At 34.0% G+C, this 18,374-nt stretch overlaps 1 protein-coding gene across 4 annotated transcripts in view; it reads right to left on the minus strand.

The window, feature by feature from the left end:
- The window catches only part of ITPR2 (inositol 1,4,5-trisphosphate receptor type 2), a 502,163-nt gene that overhangs the window by 70,795 nt on the left and 412,994 nt on the right, over positions 1-18,374 (minus strand). For all 4 annotated transcript variants that reach the window (XM_081311949.1, XM_081311950.1, XM_081311951.1 and 1 more), the window contains 4 exons: positions 17,534-17,709; positions 9,833-9,997; positions 6,381-6,576; positions 2,474-2,566 (listed from right to left, as the gene is read on the minus strand). In XM_081311949.1, coding sequence (XP_081168075.1) covers positions 2,474-2,566; positions 6,381-6,576; positions 9,833-9,997; positions 17,534-17,709 — 630 coding nt within the window. The remainder of the gene's footprint in view (positions 1-2,473; positions 2,567-6,380; positions 6,577-9,832; positions 9,998-17,533; positions 17,710-18,374) is intronic.

The raw sequence follows: 18,374 nt of genomic DNA on the forward strand, positions 1-18,374 counted from the left end.
TATGAAAACCAAACACACTTACTCCATGCACTCTCAGATGTCACCAGGGAAAGGGAGTAGGAAGCAAAACCAAGTCCTGTTGATAAATATGCAATGAAGAATGTATCCAAGAAATTGCCTTCCATATACAACATGCTTAAAGAAAATCCATGCATGCATACTCAGTGAAAGGCAATCTAACAGGTGGAATTTTAACAATCTCTGAATTTTGGATAGGGGGAAATAATTTATTAGAGATTAATCCTTTAACTGGAAAGAAATAACAGTCAGACAGAGTGCTGGCTTTGGAATCAGAAATCCACATTGATTTCCAAGCTCTGTGATCCTGGCAATTAAAGTCTAGATTCTTCCAAATTTTATCTAAAATACAAAAATAATTAGTCCTGTCTCTCTCAGTCATAGAAGGGTTGTGATGATTAAATAACATCATGCACACAAAGTGTCCAGCACAGTACCTGAAATGCTAAGCCTGGTCCAGGTCTTTGAAGACTGGGCAGGACCTCACTCTTATTGTTACCTGTGCAGGAAGCACTCTTCCTCATCTTGACCTTATTAAGTCTCAACTAATTCCTCTGAGAAAGGTCTTTCTGTATAATTTATCTATGGCCACTCTCTCTTTTGATTATTGACCACAGACTTAGCCTTATTTTATAGCTTTTCATGCTTCCACCAATATTTTATAATTATCATAAGGGCCAGGGTCATGGTGGCTGGCCCAGAGTAAGGGCCCCAGAAATCTTTATGAATGATGGTAAAAGGAAGAAAGGGAAGAAGGAAGGGAAGGAAGAAGGCAGGCAGGCACAGGTTTTCATTATTATTAATACCATCTGTGGGTAACATACAGTTTCCATTACATCTTTTTCTTTAAAACATTTTAAACTGTCATAATCATTCTTAGGTCAAGCTGTACAAAAACAGGTGGCAAGCCATATTTATCCAATTGTAGAACTTATCAAACTTGAGGATGACAAGAGAGGGAATAAGTATACTACTTTGAGGCTCATGGCCCACTTGAACTGGAACCGCCCTGAAACTAAGAGATCATCTGGTCAAAAAACTCCTCATCTATTCACTGGATAATCTGCAAAGTCCTAGGATTATGAGTTGGCAGAAACAGAGAAAAATAAATGCATGGTTTCATATGTGAAACCTCAAACTCCCAATTATATGAGTACAGGATGGGTATTTAGGGCTTAACAGCTAAGCCAGTGAAGAATGGCATTTCAGTTACGAGTCAGCCAAATACGGGTCAAGAGTGTGATGCAATCCCCAATTCTGCTACCCAGAATGCAACAGCACCATTCAACTGCTTGCCTTGGAGTATTACATCAAGAGTCACTGCTATAATATGTGAGGAAGGCTGAAGAAATTGGAGATGTTTAAATTGAAGGATGCATGTAATAGGATTTTGGAAACTGCAGAGCACAGCAATGCCACATGAGCTGAGGAAAGCTGGTTCTACTACGGTAAGCCTTAACTGGAAAGCAGGGGCAGGGCGGAAAAGGAGTCTTGGTGGCAGCTGCTCACAGCACCTGTAGATACTGGGAGCTTGGATAAATGTGTTTAATCCTCCCTTTAGGTCATAAAGCGTGAACTATCTTAGTCAGGGAAAGAAAATGTCCATTTTCCCCCAAGCAATAGTCCAACATCTCAAAGCAAAAGACAACTAGGAAAGAAGGCACTGTTGTTATGACTAGACAGGCAACATGCTCCATCCTTACACTCTTTTCCCCCTTATCTTCCCAGAGTCCAATTTTGTCCTCTGTAGACACAGAACATCTTCTTCAATCATATCTACTCCTATTTATATATGGCAGCTCTCAAAATATTTAAAGACACATAGTCCCTGTGTCTTTCTTCACTGCTTCAAGAAATAGATCATTAATTTCTTCTATGTTCAGGAAACATCACACTTGCTATAGTTTCCAGACTCCTGCCACTCCTAAAAGAATATGGAGTTTTAAAAAATCATTTGTACATACAGTGTCTCACTAGCTCCTGTGGAAGTAGGGAAATTTTCATTCATTCTTTCATTGTCTCTCTTGCAAGCCACATGAACAAAGTCCAGGAAATTTTCAAAATATATCCAAGACATCTAGCTAGGGAGTAGTAGATCCACGATTATAGCTGAGTTTTTGGAGTTCTAAGCCTGTGCTTTTCCAAATCCTTTGTTAAAGTCTATACAGTCAAAAGAGACTCGGAATGGTTTGTCATATGGTAAAAGAATTTTAGCAGCATGTACCACAAATTTGCTAAATTATCATGAATAGCAATAATACAAGGAAATAAGATAAGGATTCAAAATAACAGACAAGATAATTTCTTTTTCTCTAGTTTGGATACTCTGGGTTCTTTTATCCTCTATTCTTGTATTTCATCTCATCATGAAATTCCTAGAGCAACTTTCTTAGATGTAATTAGTGTTACTTCAGAGGTATCAAGTTTATACCATCCTAGAGTTCTTTCTACAGACCTGTATTTGAAGATGGTATTGTGGGTGAACAGTTTTCCTTTTCACATGTTTCCATCATGGAAGGCAAAGTCATGGTAGGAACTCCATAATTACCTAAGAAGATACAAAGCAGAGTGTGGGTAGAGATGAGTATGCAAACAATAAGAAATTAACACACAGATTCCACTTAACTGTGATGCTAAAGTCTTTTAGTAAGTTGGTTTGAAACCCTGAACAGAGTTTTGTCTATTGAAGCAATTTTATAGAGAATAGATTAATGGACCAACTCACTAAAAGTATTTTTTTAAGTGGCTGCGATAAAGTATTGCTAATATTTAGACCTTAACTACCATATGTAAGAATGTTTGTACAGTCAGATGCATCCAGGGTTCTGAACTGGGGTGCCAAGAACACATTCCCTCAATGCAACTGGCAGTCCTTGAACTCTAAGCACTTGTCCCTATGGCTGAGGTACAGACTAGAGTCAGTGGCATTTCTAGCAGTAAAGTATGGGCTGCAGGGAATAAGGGCATAAAATAACCCAGGGAAGGACAAATCTTTTTGCCAGATCCCTGTTCAGGATCTTTCCTTTCTTTCATTGTCCCCAGAAGCTCATCTACCTACCTATTAGTTTATTTGCCTGGTGCAGAATGGAACAGAAAATAGTAATCTTCCTATTTGTATGAAAGAAATTTTTCTTTGACTCAGAAGCTACGATAAGAGTAGAAATGGCAAATGGGAGCTGGAGTTAGAAGGGAAAGTGAGGAGGAGGTGAACTAGAGGTGGGATTGTCAACTACCAAAGCACTCAAGCACTGGGGCTGAGAGCTAGGTCCACTGTGGAAAAGGAGACCACAGATCTCAGGCCTCCATTTCTCCCTGCCCCTGACGGTGGGCATATCACCATCAGTACTGACATGGGAAAGGGGTGAGAATCAGGTGGTCACAGAGGGAGAGAACTGGAGTTTCTCAATGAGCTCTGGTGGCTATCCCCTTAATAGATATCTACTCGAGTCCTATGCTAGGTTCTAAGGGCTCAGATTTGAGGTTTTGAAGAACTAAAAGTCAAGTAGGCAACACAGAGAGTTATAGACATAACTGCAGTGGAACAGAGAAAGTGAAGTACAGGTTGAAAAAAAGTGTAATGCAACAGGAGAGGGAGCAGTGAATTCTAGAAGAGATATAAAATAGATGTTTTACTTGCACGAAGATGAGGCAGGGAGTCAATAGGGTGATTCCAGGTGCAATCTGCCTAACAAAGGGCATAGAGACCACAGAAGGCACAGAGTAGGCTGAGTGACCTCAGCTACCAGAACATTTTGCACCAAGCATCCCATAGCCAGTCAGACTCACGGCTGTGGTCATAATGACTAGTGCGGGTAGGCAGAAGACAGGCTATAGGTGAAGAAGCCACATGGGCAGCTCATGCAGGGTACTAGAGAGTAAAAATGAGGGTGATAAACAAGAGGGTGAACTGAGAATGGGGAAGAGGGACAAGTCACCTCAATTTTTCAACAAAATTTTCCCTCCAAGTTCTTGGGCTTTTCTGAGACATAGGTTCCCTTGGAAACTGTTCAAGTGAAATTTTCTTTGAGTTGCAGAATATTCTGGTAGGAACCACTTGCTTCTAAAGTCTCAAAGCAATTTGCAAATAATAAGTCCTGCACTCTCACATACACCTGTGATGCTTTTCCCATTAGCTCTAAATGCCCATCCACTGGTTTTCTGGTCAGCACTTCACACTCACGGAAGAACTGCATACTTCTACACTCCAAATTTCACTTGCTCCCCAGTGTGTTATCCTCAGTAATTCCACTCCACACACACAGTCAACTTTGCAAGTAAATGGTATCCAATACTTGAAAGAGTAAATTTTATATCATGTTTCAACAGAGTTACTGATATGGTTTGTATGTCCCCACCAAAACTCATGTTGAAATTGAATCCCCACTGCAAATTATTATGAGGTAGGACCAGGTGGGACCTTTACGGGGTGATCACATTATGAGGGTAAGAGTGGGTCTGTTATAAAAACCAGTTTGGCTCTGTCTCACCATGTCCTCTGTCATATGAAGATACTTCAAGAAGACCCTCACCGGAGGATGCTGAGCAGATGTCAGCTCTATGCCCCTGGACTTCCCAGCCTCCAGAACTGTGAGTTAAACAAAACTCTGTTCTTTATAAATCATCTAGTCTCAAGTAATTTGATATAAAACAGATACAACATGGCATTAGAAATGAACAAAAAATATAATGAAAATAACGGTGCTTTTTCTAGGGCATTACATCATATACTACTCAATCTATGAAACAAAAACTCTCAATCTGTGAAGAATCAGGAGTGTAACTTTGTTAGCTCTTTCCACATGCTAGATTTTCATAGCATTTACAAAAGCTTTATTTAACAGCTTTCTATATGAATGTGCATAAGTATTTTTAGTAAAGAGCTTGAAATTATAGCTCTAATGTTGCCTATTTTGTTAAGAAGGGTATTTTTTCCATTTCTAAGGAAAATATTTATATTCATAATATGACACCAACTTCCTTCTTAAGTAACACAAAATATGCACCACTGAATTCATTAAGACAATAACTACCATAAACATTTTGAATTCAGAAATTACAATGTTTCTGTTTTAGATTGGCTCTGTACTGAGCAACTTAATGTGATCATGCCTCTAGTCTAGCAAGTAAGTAAAATGATAAAACTGTTTATGATTCATAGTTTAGTAAAAGTGGAGCTTCACAGGTATTTATGTATGAGCTTTTCCACCAAATATGTAAAACCTGTATTAATGTGTACAAAGCAATACTTAAGGAAGAACAAAGAAAGCAGTAGCAGAAAATATTCAGGTTATTGTAAAAAAGACTAACACCTAGGAATGAAAGTCAGTAGAGTCCCTGCTTAATAACTTTCCATTCATGTATTTAATGTTTCTATTCTGTGCTTAGATCACTTAGAATTACTAATAGATTGAAATGTCACTTAATTATCACAGTCTAAGAAAGATAACACCATACACTGTCAATTGAATAATTGAGAAATGTTTGTTAAAGACAAGAAAGCGTATCATTTATAAGGCAATGCTAATTAAATCTTATTTTTAAGTTTAATGGTTTGAGGACAGGCTGTGCCATTTTGTGGTTTCTATTCTCTACAACCCAGAACCAGCAGATGCACCAGAAAAATTATCAGCAAAGGCAGGACTATGATTCTATGTAGAAAAGCAGGAGGCGGGGAACAAGAGCAACAAAGAAATTTAACCAAAACAATAGAAGGTAAGAAAGATGGGGAAAGGAGTCATTAGAAAGCATGATAATTAAAACATCCAAAGTAACATGGAAAGAATACACCTGAATCACAGTGAGCAGGAATGGGTGCTGCCAAACCACTCAAAGAACAAAAATCTAGACTGTACAGGATGCTGAAAATCACCTGCTGATAGACTGGGTCCCTTCATCACAGTATTTCCAGCATATCTTCCAGATTAAATTCCTTACTATTTGATGGGTTCCAAATCAAAGCATTTATCATTTTCAATTAAATATAATATGGTATTGCACTGCAACCAAGCATATGGAATCATGATTGCAAATGGATCAAGGAAAAAGAGGAGGGAAAGAATTCCAAACCCATTATTCTGCACTGAAGATGCTGACTTCTGGAGTATGGTCAGCATTATTGAAATTTTCTTCCTGAGAGTGAGCTTAGATGATGTTTCTTGTGTGGGTATTTCCCTATACATATTGACAGCTAATATGTACTCTGAAAGTACTGCACGCTCCTGACTCTCAGCAGTAAACAAGAACATGTTTTCAAAGGAATGAAAGGAAAATTTCCTCCATTAGAGTTTATCTATAATCCCACAAACATGCTACATACAATCATATCTGCCGTCAGAAAGCTCATTCAGTGGAAGCAACAATACCTGTAACTGGAGTTCTGTTTTTCAGCCTATGCACTTCCATAGTGAAGTCATCCTTCAGGAAAAGGAACCCAATAATGGAAAACAGGTAGACGAGGATGAGAGCCAGGACTGCAGTTAGAATAATGGAGCGGCCATTCCGTGTGACACTTTTTATGACATTGAGCAGAGTCTCTTCTCTGTATACCAAATCAAAAAGCTACAAAAATGAAGAAAGTAAAAACAAGGAAAAAATGCAATGCAGCAAAAAGCAAATGAATACAGATAATTACAAATACAAATGTGAGCCATTCTAGTTTATCTATAAAAAATAACCAAAGCCACCTTAAACATAAAGCAAAACACTTATTTTTTCTCTGTTTGGAATATATTAATAAACTGTTTTCCAATAAATATAACTCTAATCATATAATATGCATCTGATAACTTCATAATTAATATAATATCAATTTATTCTATGACATTATAGAAATAGTATACTTTGATTTGAATTTAGAAAAATTAAAGTGGATTCACCTGACTGGTAAATTATTGACAAATTCACTAAATGCACTGTTTATTCAAGGGGTTAGAGGAGAAATTAGAATAATTTTACAAGTCTGATGCAATAGAAAAGGTATGGAATTCAAACCTTTTAGAAATGCAAACACTTTTTTTTAAAACTAAATAAAAACAAAATCTGTTAATTTAGCAAATACTTTTAGAAGCAGAAGTATAAACATAATTATAATACACAATTTTGCCAATGGGCCATTAATCATTTTATCTTTAGTATATTAGAAAAGCTATGCTCTAGGCAAGAATATAGGTATTTGTTTGCTATTTACTGTCTACACCAAGAATGAGTTTATTTACTGCTCCATTAAAAAGCTGAAATTATGCATTAGTAAGTACATTTTATTATAAAAAGCTGATTAAAAGACATAAAATAACATTCACTTAAAATATATATAAATAGCAGTTTGGAAATTAATACTACCATTAAAATTGGAATAACTGGGATTGGTATTCTGTTATCTGTAGGCTGAAATGGTCAACTATGAGTCATACATGCTTTCAGAAACACCAAAGTCTTGCTTTCTGTTTTTCCAAGTACTGAAGGTTATATACAGTTACTTCTCAATTATGGTCTTATATATAACTGCTCAATAGATCTTGACTTGTTTGCTCACTTTAGGAAACCAATATTTTATGAAGGTCAAATAAAAAACCAAGTTTAACTATCTTTCTATCTATTTATCTTCTGGAAGATGGAACTAACTTTAGAAATAAAGTCAATATTCTTCAGTAAAGACAAATTAATGCAAATTCAACTTCCAGATTGTCACTACTCTGGTTTATTCAATTTATTTAAGCATTAAGTTGCCATGAAGGAGATTTTTTTTAAGTTAACTCAACAGTGGCTTGAAAAACAGGTCTTGCAATATGCAGTAGGTTAGCTCTAGAGAGTTTATAGCTTTCAGAAGCCTGTGGGATGCTTGATAACAATTCCTGAGCCTCACTCTAAGCCCACAGCATCAGCCTCTTGCTAGTTCTAAAGGTCTTGACAGTGGATAGGTTGATGGTTCTTTATTTCTGAAAGGAAAATTTAGAGTGTAGTTTTCATTACTTCAGATAAAGGACTGACACTTGAGGACCCAAGAGAGAGTTCTTACTCAAATATTTTTAAAAATACACAAAGTAATTTTAAAATCTGCTGTATTTTAAATAATATTTTAAATGCATAATAGTACATAATAATAAATAATTTTAATAATAATAAATATATTATAATAAATATTCTATGTTAAATTTCCTTCTAGTACTTTAAACACCAAAATAGATATTATATTCATAAGTAACCCAATAGGAACAAGATAGCATCAGTATTATAAACTTTGAAAGATAAAATATTGAAAGAAAATAAAACTATAACTGGGTTAAGTAACATAAAATAAAAGTAATACTATTGCTAATAACTCATATAATAATTAAATAAGCTTTTATTTTGTTAAACATCTTTCCCTGGAAAACAGAGATTTTATATGTGTCATTTCACATATGTTTTAATATTACTTGATGTATCTTGATACTAACAGTCTCATATACTGTTCCATCCATTCAATAAATAAGATTAATGCACAACACATTATAGATTCATCAGGTTATATACATTAAGTATTATACAGATTTTTGTAAGTCAGTAATGCCTGAATGAAGTAGTTTAAAAATTATACATTATTGCATGTCAGAGTCAGGTAAAAGTGCTGGGTATAATAGGACTTTACATATCACAGGAAAAAATGGAATTTTCTGGTGAATCAGGAAAAAGAGAAAGTTCATTTGGATTGCTGGAACAGAAAAAAAAAATCTATTGCTAAATGATCTAACTTAACAGCCTAGAAGATAAGTCTGCATCAAAATACAATATGTCTGATTCAAAATATAAAATCCACTCATAACCACAACTCTTCCAAGGATAAAACGATAAAGGAAATAAGGCCTCATTTCAGCCTTCCTACATGATTGTGCCATGTAATAGGAAAGCAAAAGGTACTGAATTCTTCCTTGCTGGCCTGAATGAACTGGTCAACAAAATGTTTTTAGGTCTTCAGCTTGTTTTCAGGAATCACTTTACTAGACAGCACTCTCCACTGTATATTCACTATGAACCAGAATCAGAAATAAATTGTCCCTACAGCACTATGATGCTAACCAACATGGTAATGTTCTAAGTTTCAAAACATTATAACACATTTATACTGACTCCTCTCCTGGTTTATTGCTATAAAACAGTATATATGTAGAAAGGAAAACAGAATAATCATTCTAGAAAAGTCTTAAAAACATCTATTTAAAGAAAGAAAGAAATATATACATATATATTTCTTTAATATGTATTAATATATGTGTGTATATATACATATATATGTATATATATACACTTAACAATCACATATTAAACCTGAAACTATAAGACTGTACCTAAAACAAATGACTCATTGTCTTTTTCCCTAGGTTGGCCTTTGTTTCTCCTCATTTTACTTAGATAACATTCTAAAGATGAAGATAACATTTGATACTATAAAAATACAATGATTTCAGCACCCAAGAAAATAGATCCCTACTTTTCCCCACACTGTTGGAGAATATTGAAATGTAAAGGAAAATATTAGTTGGCTGAAACCAAAAGCAGCTGTCTTATGAAGCCTGAGAAGAGGTGGGATGGTTGATTGCTTCTGAGAGAGGAAACAAAAAACTATACCTCCTATGTGGTTTTCCAGAAAAAAAAAAGAAAAAAGAAAGACTAAAAATTATAATTCACACTCTTCCTTAGAAATTCTAAAAATAACACAATTTGTCCTAAATGTCAGGCCCTGCTCTAAAAAAATAAAAAATAAATCAAAGGAAAAGGCATAAGCAGCAGCAGCACTGTGGCTTTTTCAGCAGTGGCTGTCCATGTAAAGATTACTCACCAGGAAGCTATAGAAGAACTCATGAACAAAGAGGCCCAGCATGCAGACCAGGACATATGCCACGTGATAGAGAAAGGCCACATCCAGGATGACTGCTCCATATCCTCGGGTGAACGTGCCACGATTTCCCACAAAACTCACCAGAAATACTATTTTATTACAAAGCTAAAAGGAGGAAAAGATTTGATTTTACTGTCTTATTTATCCTGAATTCACATACATAGTAGGATACTGACAAAAACTATTATCCATATACTCTGTGGTTTTCTTTCATGGTTTCTCAATATAAATCTGCATAGAAACATAATATGTGCAAAACTTGCATCCTTTTCAGTTTCAGTAAAAGAGAGAAGAATGATGAAGAGAACTAGCTATGCAATCGAAACAGACTTGAATTTAAATCCTGGCTCTTTCAATTATGCAACCTAGTCCATGCAACTGTAAGCCTCAAAGTTTTTTTTTTTTTTCTGAAAAACTGTAATAAAAAATTTCCCTCATAGATCTCTTTAGAAGAATAAAAGACATTGTGCAATATGAATCAATTAGTACAATGACTCTTTACTACTTTTATTATTATTTTCATATTAAAAGAAATATAAAATGGTTTACTACACTAAAATATAACAGAAAAAATTTTTAGAAAATATATAGATTTGTCTTTTCTATCTTGGATTTTTTATATTGAGTATTATTTTAAAGAAGCAAGTCATTAAATATTTTTTGCCATTTATTTTATATACATTGAAAATATGAATGTACTATGTACCTGGGTTAAAATAAACATAATGCACATATTTATCTTCTAAGCCATATATGTAGTAATTATTCAATAAATATTTTGGAATGTTTACTATTTCTCTGATCATGTAGTACATTTATATTCAGGCTTTAATTAATATTACCTTTTGTGGCATAACTTTGGGAATGTAGAAATTTATATTGACATTCTAACAATAACAATGATATGTACAGTGATTTATAAAGACATTAGTTATCATAAACTTAGTGCCATCTATTTGGTTATTGAATCACAGCATTATTTATAAGAGCCAATTTTGCCTCATAGTCATCAAAGAAGAAATTACAGATTCCAAGAATTCTTAGAATTTTCCTTCCTCATTGTTCCCTGAGTTCTTCACATTATCTAATGGAAACATATTTATCTTTAAGCATCCAAACCTAACTTTGGTAAAACAGATTGCTCTTTGCAACACTGTTGGTTTTTTCTATATAGATAACATAAGCAAAAGTACCTTAGGGGATGATTCTAAACAACATAAAAAGGAACATAACATTTTTGAGTCAGATATAAAATTTGAAAGGTGAAAAAAACTTTTCCTTCAACTTTCTGAAGCCCAAATCAACACAGATGAAATGACCCATGGGTTATTAGTGAATGTTTTGAAAGACCAGTCAATTCAACAGCCCAGCACCTAAAAAAGTCAAAACTTTCCTAAATTTCCCCTCAGCCAATTAACTATCCTTGCAATAATTGATCACTTCCTCCTTCATCATCTTAACAATTTTAATAACACCAAATAGAAAGAAACTCCTACTATTTTCTTTGTTCAGTGTTTCTTCACTAGCTTCCACTATTATTAAATACAGCTATGGTATAATAGAAGTCTTCATATTTATTGTTCAAGAACAGGGTTGATATCATAAGATATCATAAAAACAGGGACTTTATGTAATGTAAAGTGCTTCTCCACATGGAGTATTTGACAAGAAACAGCCATGAAAATGGAAAGAAATAGAAAGTCTGGCAAAGTGTATTCAGCAGTTTACTCTCTTAATTGTTTTGAGTGGCTCTTGTCTAAATCTACACTCTCTTGATTCATTCATTATAATTCATCAGTATAATATAGACAAAAGTTGTATAATAAATAGAATTAAAAGTAAGAATCATTACTTTTCAGAAGGATGAATGATGTGATTAAGAAAGTTCTTGTTTCCTGATTTCTAATTCTTTAAATTGCATCATTAAAGTTATATAGGAAGAAACTTTATAAGTCCTGTACACTGAGGAAAAAAGAATACTTTGAATTTAAGTTCTCAAAAAAGAGCAATACATTTGGTTCTCAAATAATGAAAAAGCAAGAACACATATCTGCCTAAAAGGGACTCTGCCATTTTCACATGAAAATTAGAGATTTGCTTTATTTGTATTCAGAGTTTTTGTTTATGAATCTTGATCTAGAATGTGACAGATACATTCCTGTTCTCTGGACTAAGTCTAGAAGTGGGATGGAGTCAGCTCTAGCAGCAGCATCCATCTATTTCTCTCGAGATCAGATACAGGGAAATCAATGTCCTCATGATTTAAAGAGTTCATACCAAGGGCTGGGGCTGTGGTTCAGTGGTAGCACACTTGCCTGGCATGTGTGAGGCACTGGGTTCGATTCTCAGCACCACGTATGAATAAATAAAATAAAGGTCTATTAACAACTAAAAATATTTTTTAAAAAAGAGTTCAAACCAAGGAGAAATAAATGCAAGAATAATTATTTGATTAGACAAGAAGTTGAACTCTGGTTTCTCACATAGGATGCAATTTGTCAGTTGTTTTCATAGAACACTTTCCTTAAGAGCTGGGAATATTTATGTAAGAAAAAAGTTTATAAGCCATGTACACTAAGGAAAAATGATATGTTGAATTTGAATTCTCAGAAAAGAGCAATACATTTTGGTTCTCAAATAATGAAAAAGCAAAACCATTCTCCCTTTTCCTGTCACGACTTGGCTGCTGTCATCTAACCAGTCCTTCACCTGTCACTACTGTGATGTAGGCAATCATTTCTATGGCAAAGGTCCACATGGACTAGAAGTTTAGTGAGAACATCTGAGTTGGCTTAGAAAGCCCTGGAATCAGACACACGGGACCAATATACAACACCATGACTGTCTCATTTGGTCTCCCTTCTCCATTTAGTTTTCAAAGCTGCCCAGGCTATATTTTTGATGGGTATGGGGTCAGTTATATGTTGGTGGGGAAAAAAGAGTGGGCATGGAGAGGCAAAGAGGTAAACTTTCTGTGAGACACCATCAAGTCTTCCCAAACAAAACTGAAGTTAACAGTCACTTGTTCATTAATGTATACTAAAGCAATACCACTGGTTTTAATTAGGTAAAAAATATACAGTAAAGTAATATCTCCACATACACTTTATAGTCTGTGGATATGTCTTCAGGACTAATATCAGTGCAGTGTGGTGGAAAAACACTGGATGAGAAGTTGGCCATCTGGGGTCCAGTTGTGGCTATGGCACTAACTTCCTGCTTTAGTACATCCTTCTGTCTCTACAGGACTTTATTTGCTCATGTCTGCAATTATGTGCCTAGAATTTAGGTGCCTTATAGTTCTAGAATTTTATGTGAGTCTTTTAAATTTTACTATTTTATCTGATCACAGACATTTGTTTTCGTCTTTATATTATCCTTGTGATCTAACTTCATACTCCGGCCCTGATCAAGAATTGTATCCCCATCTTAACATTGTTCCTATGGGAAAATATGACCTATTTTCCAAGAATAAATAGTAGAATAAAAAAAAACAAGCAAGACTTGTCTGCTTATATATTGAAAAGATAAAATTGAATTTATCATCTTCAACTACATTACCATGTTTTCACCAACCGACTGAATCACCCTTCTCATTGAAAATGAGATGATTTGATTTTTTTAAAAAATCTCCATTTCAGTGATGTTACATTGTATGCAAGATAAGGTTCTAAGATTAATATGTAAGACAATATTTGCATGCAGTCAGAATTGCCCTGGAAATCCTTTAATCTGCCCACAAAACAGTACAGTAAACCTGGACAATATAAAGAGTAGCATCTCTCACTAAGTACAAAAAACAGCACTGAAGCAATTTTGTATTCTGCAAGCGAATACCAGAAGTAATTAGGAGCTTTCATTGACCATAATCTGTAAAAATGTGTGTGTGTGTGGGGGGGGCGGGAATATAAGAGTTTTGACTTGGAATGTATAATTGAATTTGTATATATTAAGTGAACATATGATGGGATTCAACCATATAGATCAATAGCAACAAGAGACCTCCAGAAAACTACCTGCAGGTAAATATCTGAGGGTATGATTTATTTGAACACCATAGTTTATTTGATAGACTAGTTATCTGCTAAACACCATTTGCTTCTCCTCTCTGCAAAATGGCAAGACCAAGTTCTAGCATAACAAAACATTTCCACATGAGAAATAACTATGAGAAAGACAAGTGATGTACAAATAGCTTTAAATCAATTACACATTTCCAGGCATTGTTAGAAAAAGGAAAAAAAAACATTGTGATTAAAAAGTGTTTACAAGATGTTAAAAGATCTGATATTTACTATATTGATATTATTTAAAAATGTAAGTATCTAAACAAAAGATAATGGAAGGGTTAAACAGGTTATTTAACATTAATATGACTACTAAAATGAGATTTATATACAATCTTATTAGAATGGAAAAATATTAAGTGATCCTAAATTTCTAAAATGTTCACTTATATTTGTCAGAAGAACATATTAATCTCTATTACCATTAACTATCAATGCAGTGTAGTGGATGAGAAAGAAGGAAACTATAGCGGGTTATATGACGTGCTTTATAACTGAGAAAGAAAACGTTTGAATTTTTGAAACATCTTAAATATTGGGATAACTCCTGGGACAAGATAAGCTAGTTAAAATCTAGATAAAACTTCAATTTCTAGAAATGAATAAAGATGGAAAAAAAAATGAAGTACTACAACAAAGAGGAGCCAGTAATCCTAAATGCTCAGCACACAAGCTGAGGATTTTTTCCTCCCACTTAGCTCCTTTTCCAAAAGAGACTTTCAGTGTTTGCATAACATTATGAAAGGCAGAATCCAGGAACAAGAAACTCTAACAACCAAAACAGAAACACTCTCCAATCATGATAGCGCCTCACATGTTAGATCCTAAGTAAATGGTAGCCATTATTACTGTTGTATCAGTATCCTAATTATTGTTCTTTTCTAAATCTTCCACACTCATCTCAATTGCTCTAAACAGCAACTGCTCTCTTACAGACTAGGTATCAGTATCTCATTCATTCCACTGATGAGAAGAATGAAATTCAGAGGCTTGCTGAGTTGCCTGAAGTCTAGTTCTGATTTTCATTAAGGCTAACCTTTCAAGTAGATGTCTGGTTTTTCCTGTTTCTGATATCTCTAATTTTAGCACTTATAATCTCACCTGTTATGCAATGCAAATGTGTAAGCATAAATTAAGAAAATGAACATATTAAAACCTAAGATACACAGCATGACCAATTCATATTTTCATTTGTTTATTTCCTGCCTCCTGAATAAACTGTAGACAATTTTACAGTATGTTATGTTAAAAGTTAAGGTAGATGATTATTCACTAAGAATTCTTAGTTGATATAATATTAAAATTATAGATAAAACTTCTGTCAATACCTACTATATCAAGATTACAATTATTCCATGGAGTTTGTCCCAAATTGACATTGATTCTTTCATCAAAATGCCCTGGACCAGTGGATGTGATAATGCATAATCTGGCTGTGCAAACATGTTTTATACTATAAAAGCTATTAGGGTTCCAGCAGATTTTCATATAGTTAATAAGGTAGATATGTTTACATATTTTAAAAATTTTTCATAAAGATATTAAAGTATAAGACTTGCCTTTCATATGAATACTCAATTGTTATAGTGGAATTATTCTCACTAAAACCTAAGGACAAGTGTTGTTTTTATCCTATCCCAGGAGGGGGATAAGAGAAATACTTCAAGTGTTTTGGGTTTATCCCAACAGACATTAGAATGCTATTCCTCATCTTTTAATATATTCTGGGTCCAAAGACAAAGAACATGCAAAACTGACACATCCACCTCTAGATGGGGAGCACCATGTCCTCTCCTCTTGCTATTTTTAGTATCTATTAAATTACATAACAGGGGCACAGTGAAAGTTTGTTATTTTTGGCCCAAATCTATCTAACTATTATTTCACTTATCAAACTTGGATTTTTCTAACTTAGGGTAAGTGTCCTATTGAGGGTCAGTTACCAGTTTATGAAAAATATTTGCTTCTTCAAATAATATGGTTTCATATTCAAATTATTTTTTAAAAGACAGAAAAAAATGAGCCAAATACATAGGTTTAGAAAAATTTAGATATATTCCTGAATATTCTCAAATTAGATGGTTTGGTAATATTACCAAATTAGCTTATTTCCAATGCATTGAAAGTACAAGTTCAGTTCATGTAAATATTTTCAATGTTCAAATACCAAGTATTAAAGTAAAGAAAAAAGGAGCTGGAAGGGAGCAAGAAGAGTAGGGTTATGTACATGAACGTGACAACTTCTGCCCTCCATAAACTTGCAGAATGTATATTTGGTACTTTACAAGATTCTGTACTTATAGACTTCTTTATAATACACTTCCCTTTATTAACAATAGTTGAGAACTGGCAATTTGGTTGCTTGCATAATCCGATTAACTGGGAAGTGTCAAATATGTCATGTTTAATTTTTGAAGAATTGTAATAAAAGAGATATCAGAAACACAAAAATACAGAATTGCTCATACTAGCTCAGCATCATAATTCTCACAAGTTTGGTTGACTATTTCATTTATTAATTTTCAATAAGTATTTGAACATATTTTATGTGTAAGACACTGTACAAGAATACAAAGATAACCATTCCTTCACTCGTTCGTTCACTTAAAAATTAGTTGACGGCTTTGAGAAATATTTATTGAGTCCCTATGATGTTCCCTATGACATTGAATGATCAAGCACTATTCTTAAAAACTGTATAATGTAGTAAGGGAGATAAATTCTAGCTAAAAAATTTGCAGAATAGGGTATATTATGTTAAAAACTCAGTAAAAGATAAAATGCATTAGGAATTCAGTAGCTATAATAACAATATTTCTGGGCTTACCTGTCCATTTGTATTTCAAAAGCCCAGTGTTAGACCTTTTCTTAAGGTAATATCCATTTATGGTTTTACCTTGTGTAAAGCTGGCAGAGAGATCCTTTAAAAATTTACTTCTTGGGTAATATTATTTGTATAATTGTCTTACCTGCTTTTTGAAATAGTATTCTAGCTTGCATATTCTAAACTCACCTAATTAAAGTTTCAAAATGTACTCCCTTTTTCTAGTCTTTCAAAACTTGGCAAAAAGAATATTAATCTTATCTATGCCTTCTACAAGTTTATAAGATTTTTTCACATAAGAGGAGTTCAATTTCATATTTTCTCAGGCAGTAACCCTTTTTCTTAGGTCATTTGATAAAAAGGCATTCACTTCTTAAGTTCTACTGAATATAACTTAATCTTTCTTGGATGATTTAGAAATCATTTTAGGATGTTTTACAGTGGCTTGGAGTCATTGCTGTCAATAGCTGTGGGTATAGGATGCGGATGGCATTAAAATTGGATTAGATTAAATTGATGGCAGAACTGGGTCATGACCCAAATGCTACCTCCTTAAATATATCGATTTTTTTGGTCATTTTTTTTATTTCTCTAAATTAAATAATGTACAAATTATACCATGGCTAATTTAGGTTCACAATAAATTAGAATTCATTTTGTCTACATGAGTGAAAGCACAGAGCTACAGTTTTATGTTTAATACACTTTTAATTAGTTCTGTAACAATAGAAAGCTAAGCAAAGTACTTACATTAGCTGCACCGAGAAGTATTAACGTAGGGCCAAGACCTATAGTATATATTGACCTGAGCATGACTGACACAAGGAAGGGCCGAATACCCACAGGCTTGGAGAAGAAAAACAGCATAGACGTGCAGATCGCAACTGCTATCCACAGAAGGACTGAGAACAATGGAGAGAGGGTACCTGTAAAATGTAGAAGAAATTTATTTTCAATGAGAATAAAACTAGAAAATGCTGAAATACTTGCTCCTCTATTTGAGCAAGTCAAGCCATGATGCACTGAAACAAAACTCTATATTCTAAGGAAATGTCTTTGAACACATTACTTACTGCATTACTAGAAATTTTGTGATTAATTTCAAGCTACTTACTCACTAGTTAACCTCCTTCTATTAAGTCTGAGAATTCTCCTCCTGTCTCACCTCTGGGAGTACTTTTCTAAGTGTTTTCCATAGACCCATATCACTTGGAAATCCTAATTCAAAATTTATGATTAATGACTGTTAGGGGTATAGCTAAATCATGAGAAATCAGGCAACTTTTTCATTGAACTCGTACTTTGTCTTGCTTCATTATTACCAAATATCCATATTACGTTTTCCTCTAAAAACAATCCAGTGTGTAGAATACCTAATTATTTTTTATAAAATAAAGACAAGTTTGAACTGTTACAACACACACACACACACACAGGTGTCTACGTCTGAATGTATATGTATGAGTGTGAGAATCTGAAGTCCAAAACAAGTTTTATAGAAAACGTAAAGCTATGAAATCATCAGAAAATAAAAAGTTTTAAAAAATGAACTCCATTACAAACAGAATTTCTCAGAAACAGCCCACAAAGG

Source organism: Spermophilus citellus (assembly GCF_964194105.1).
Source record: "Spermophilus citellus genome assembly, chromosome: 10".
NCBI lineage: Eukaryota > Metazoa > Chordata > Mammalia > Rodentia > Sciuridae > Spermophilus > Spermophilus citellus.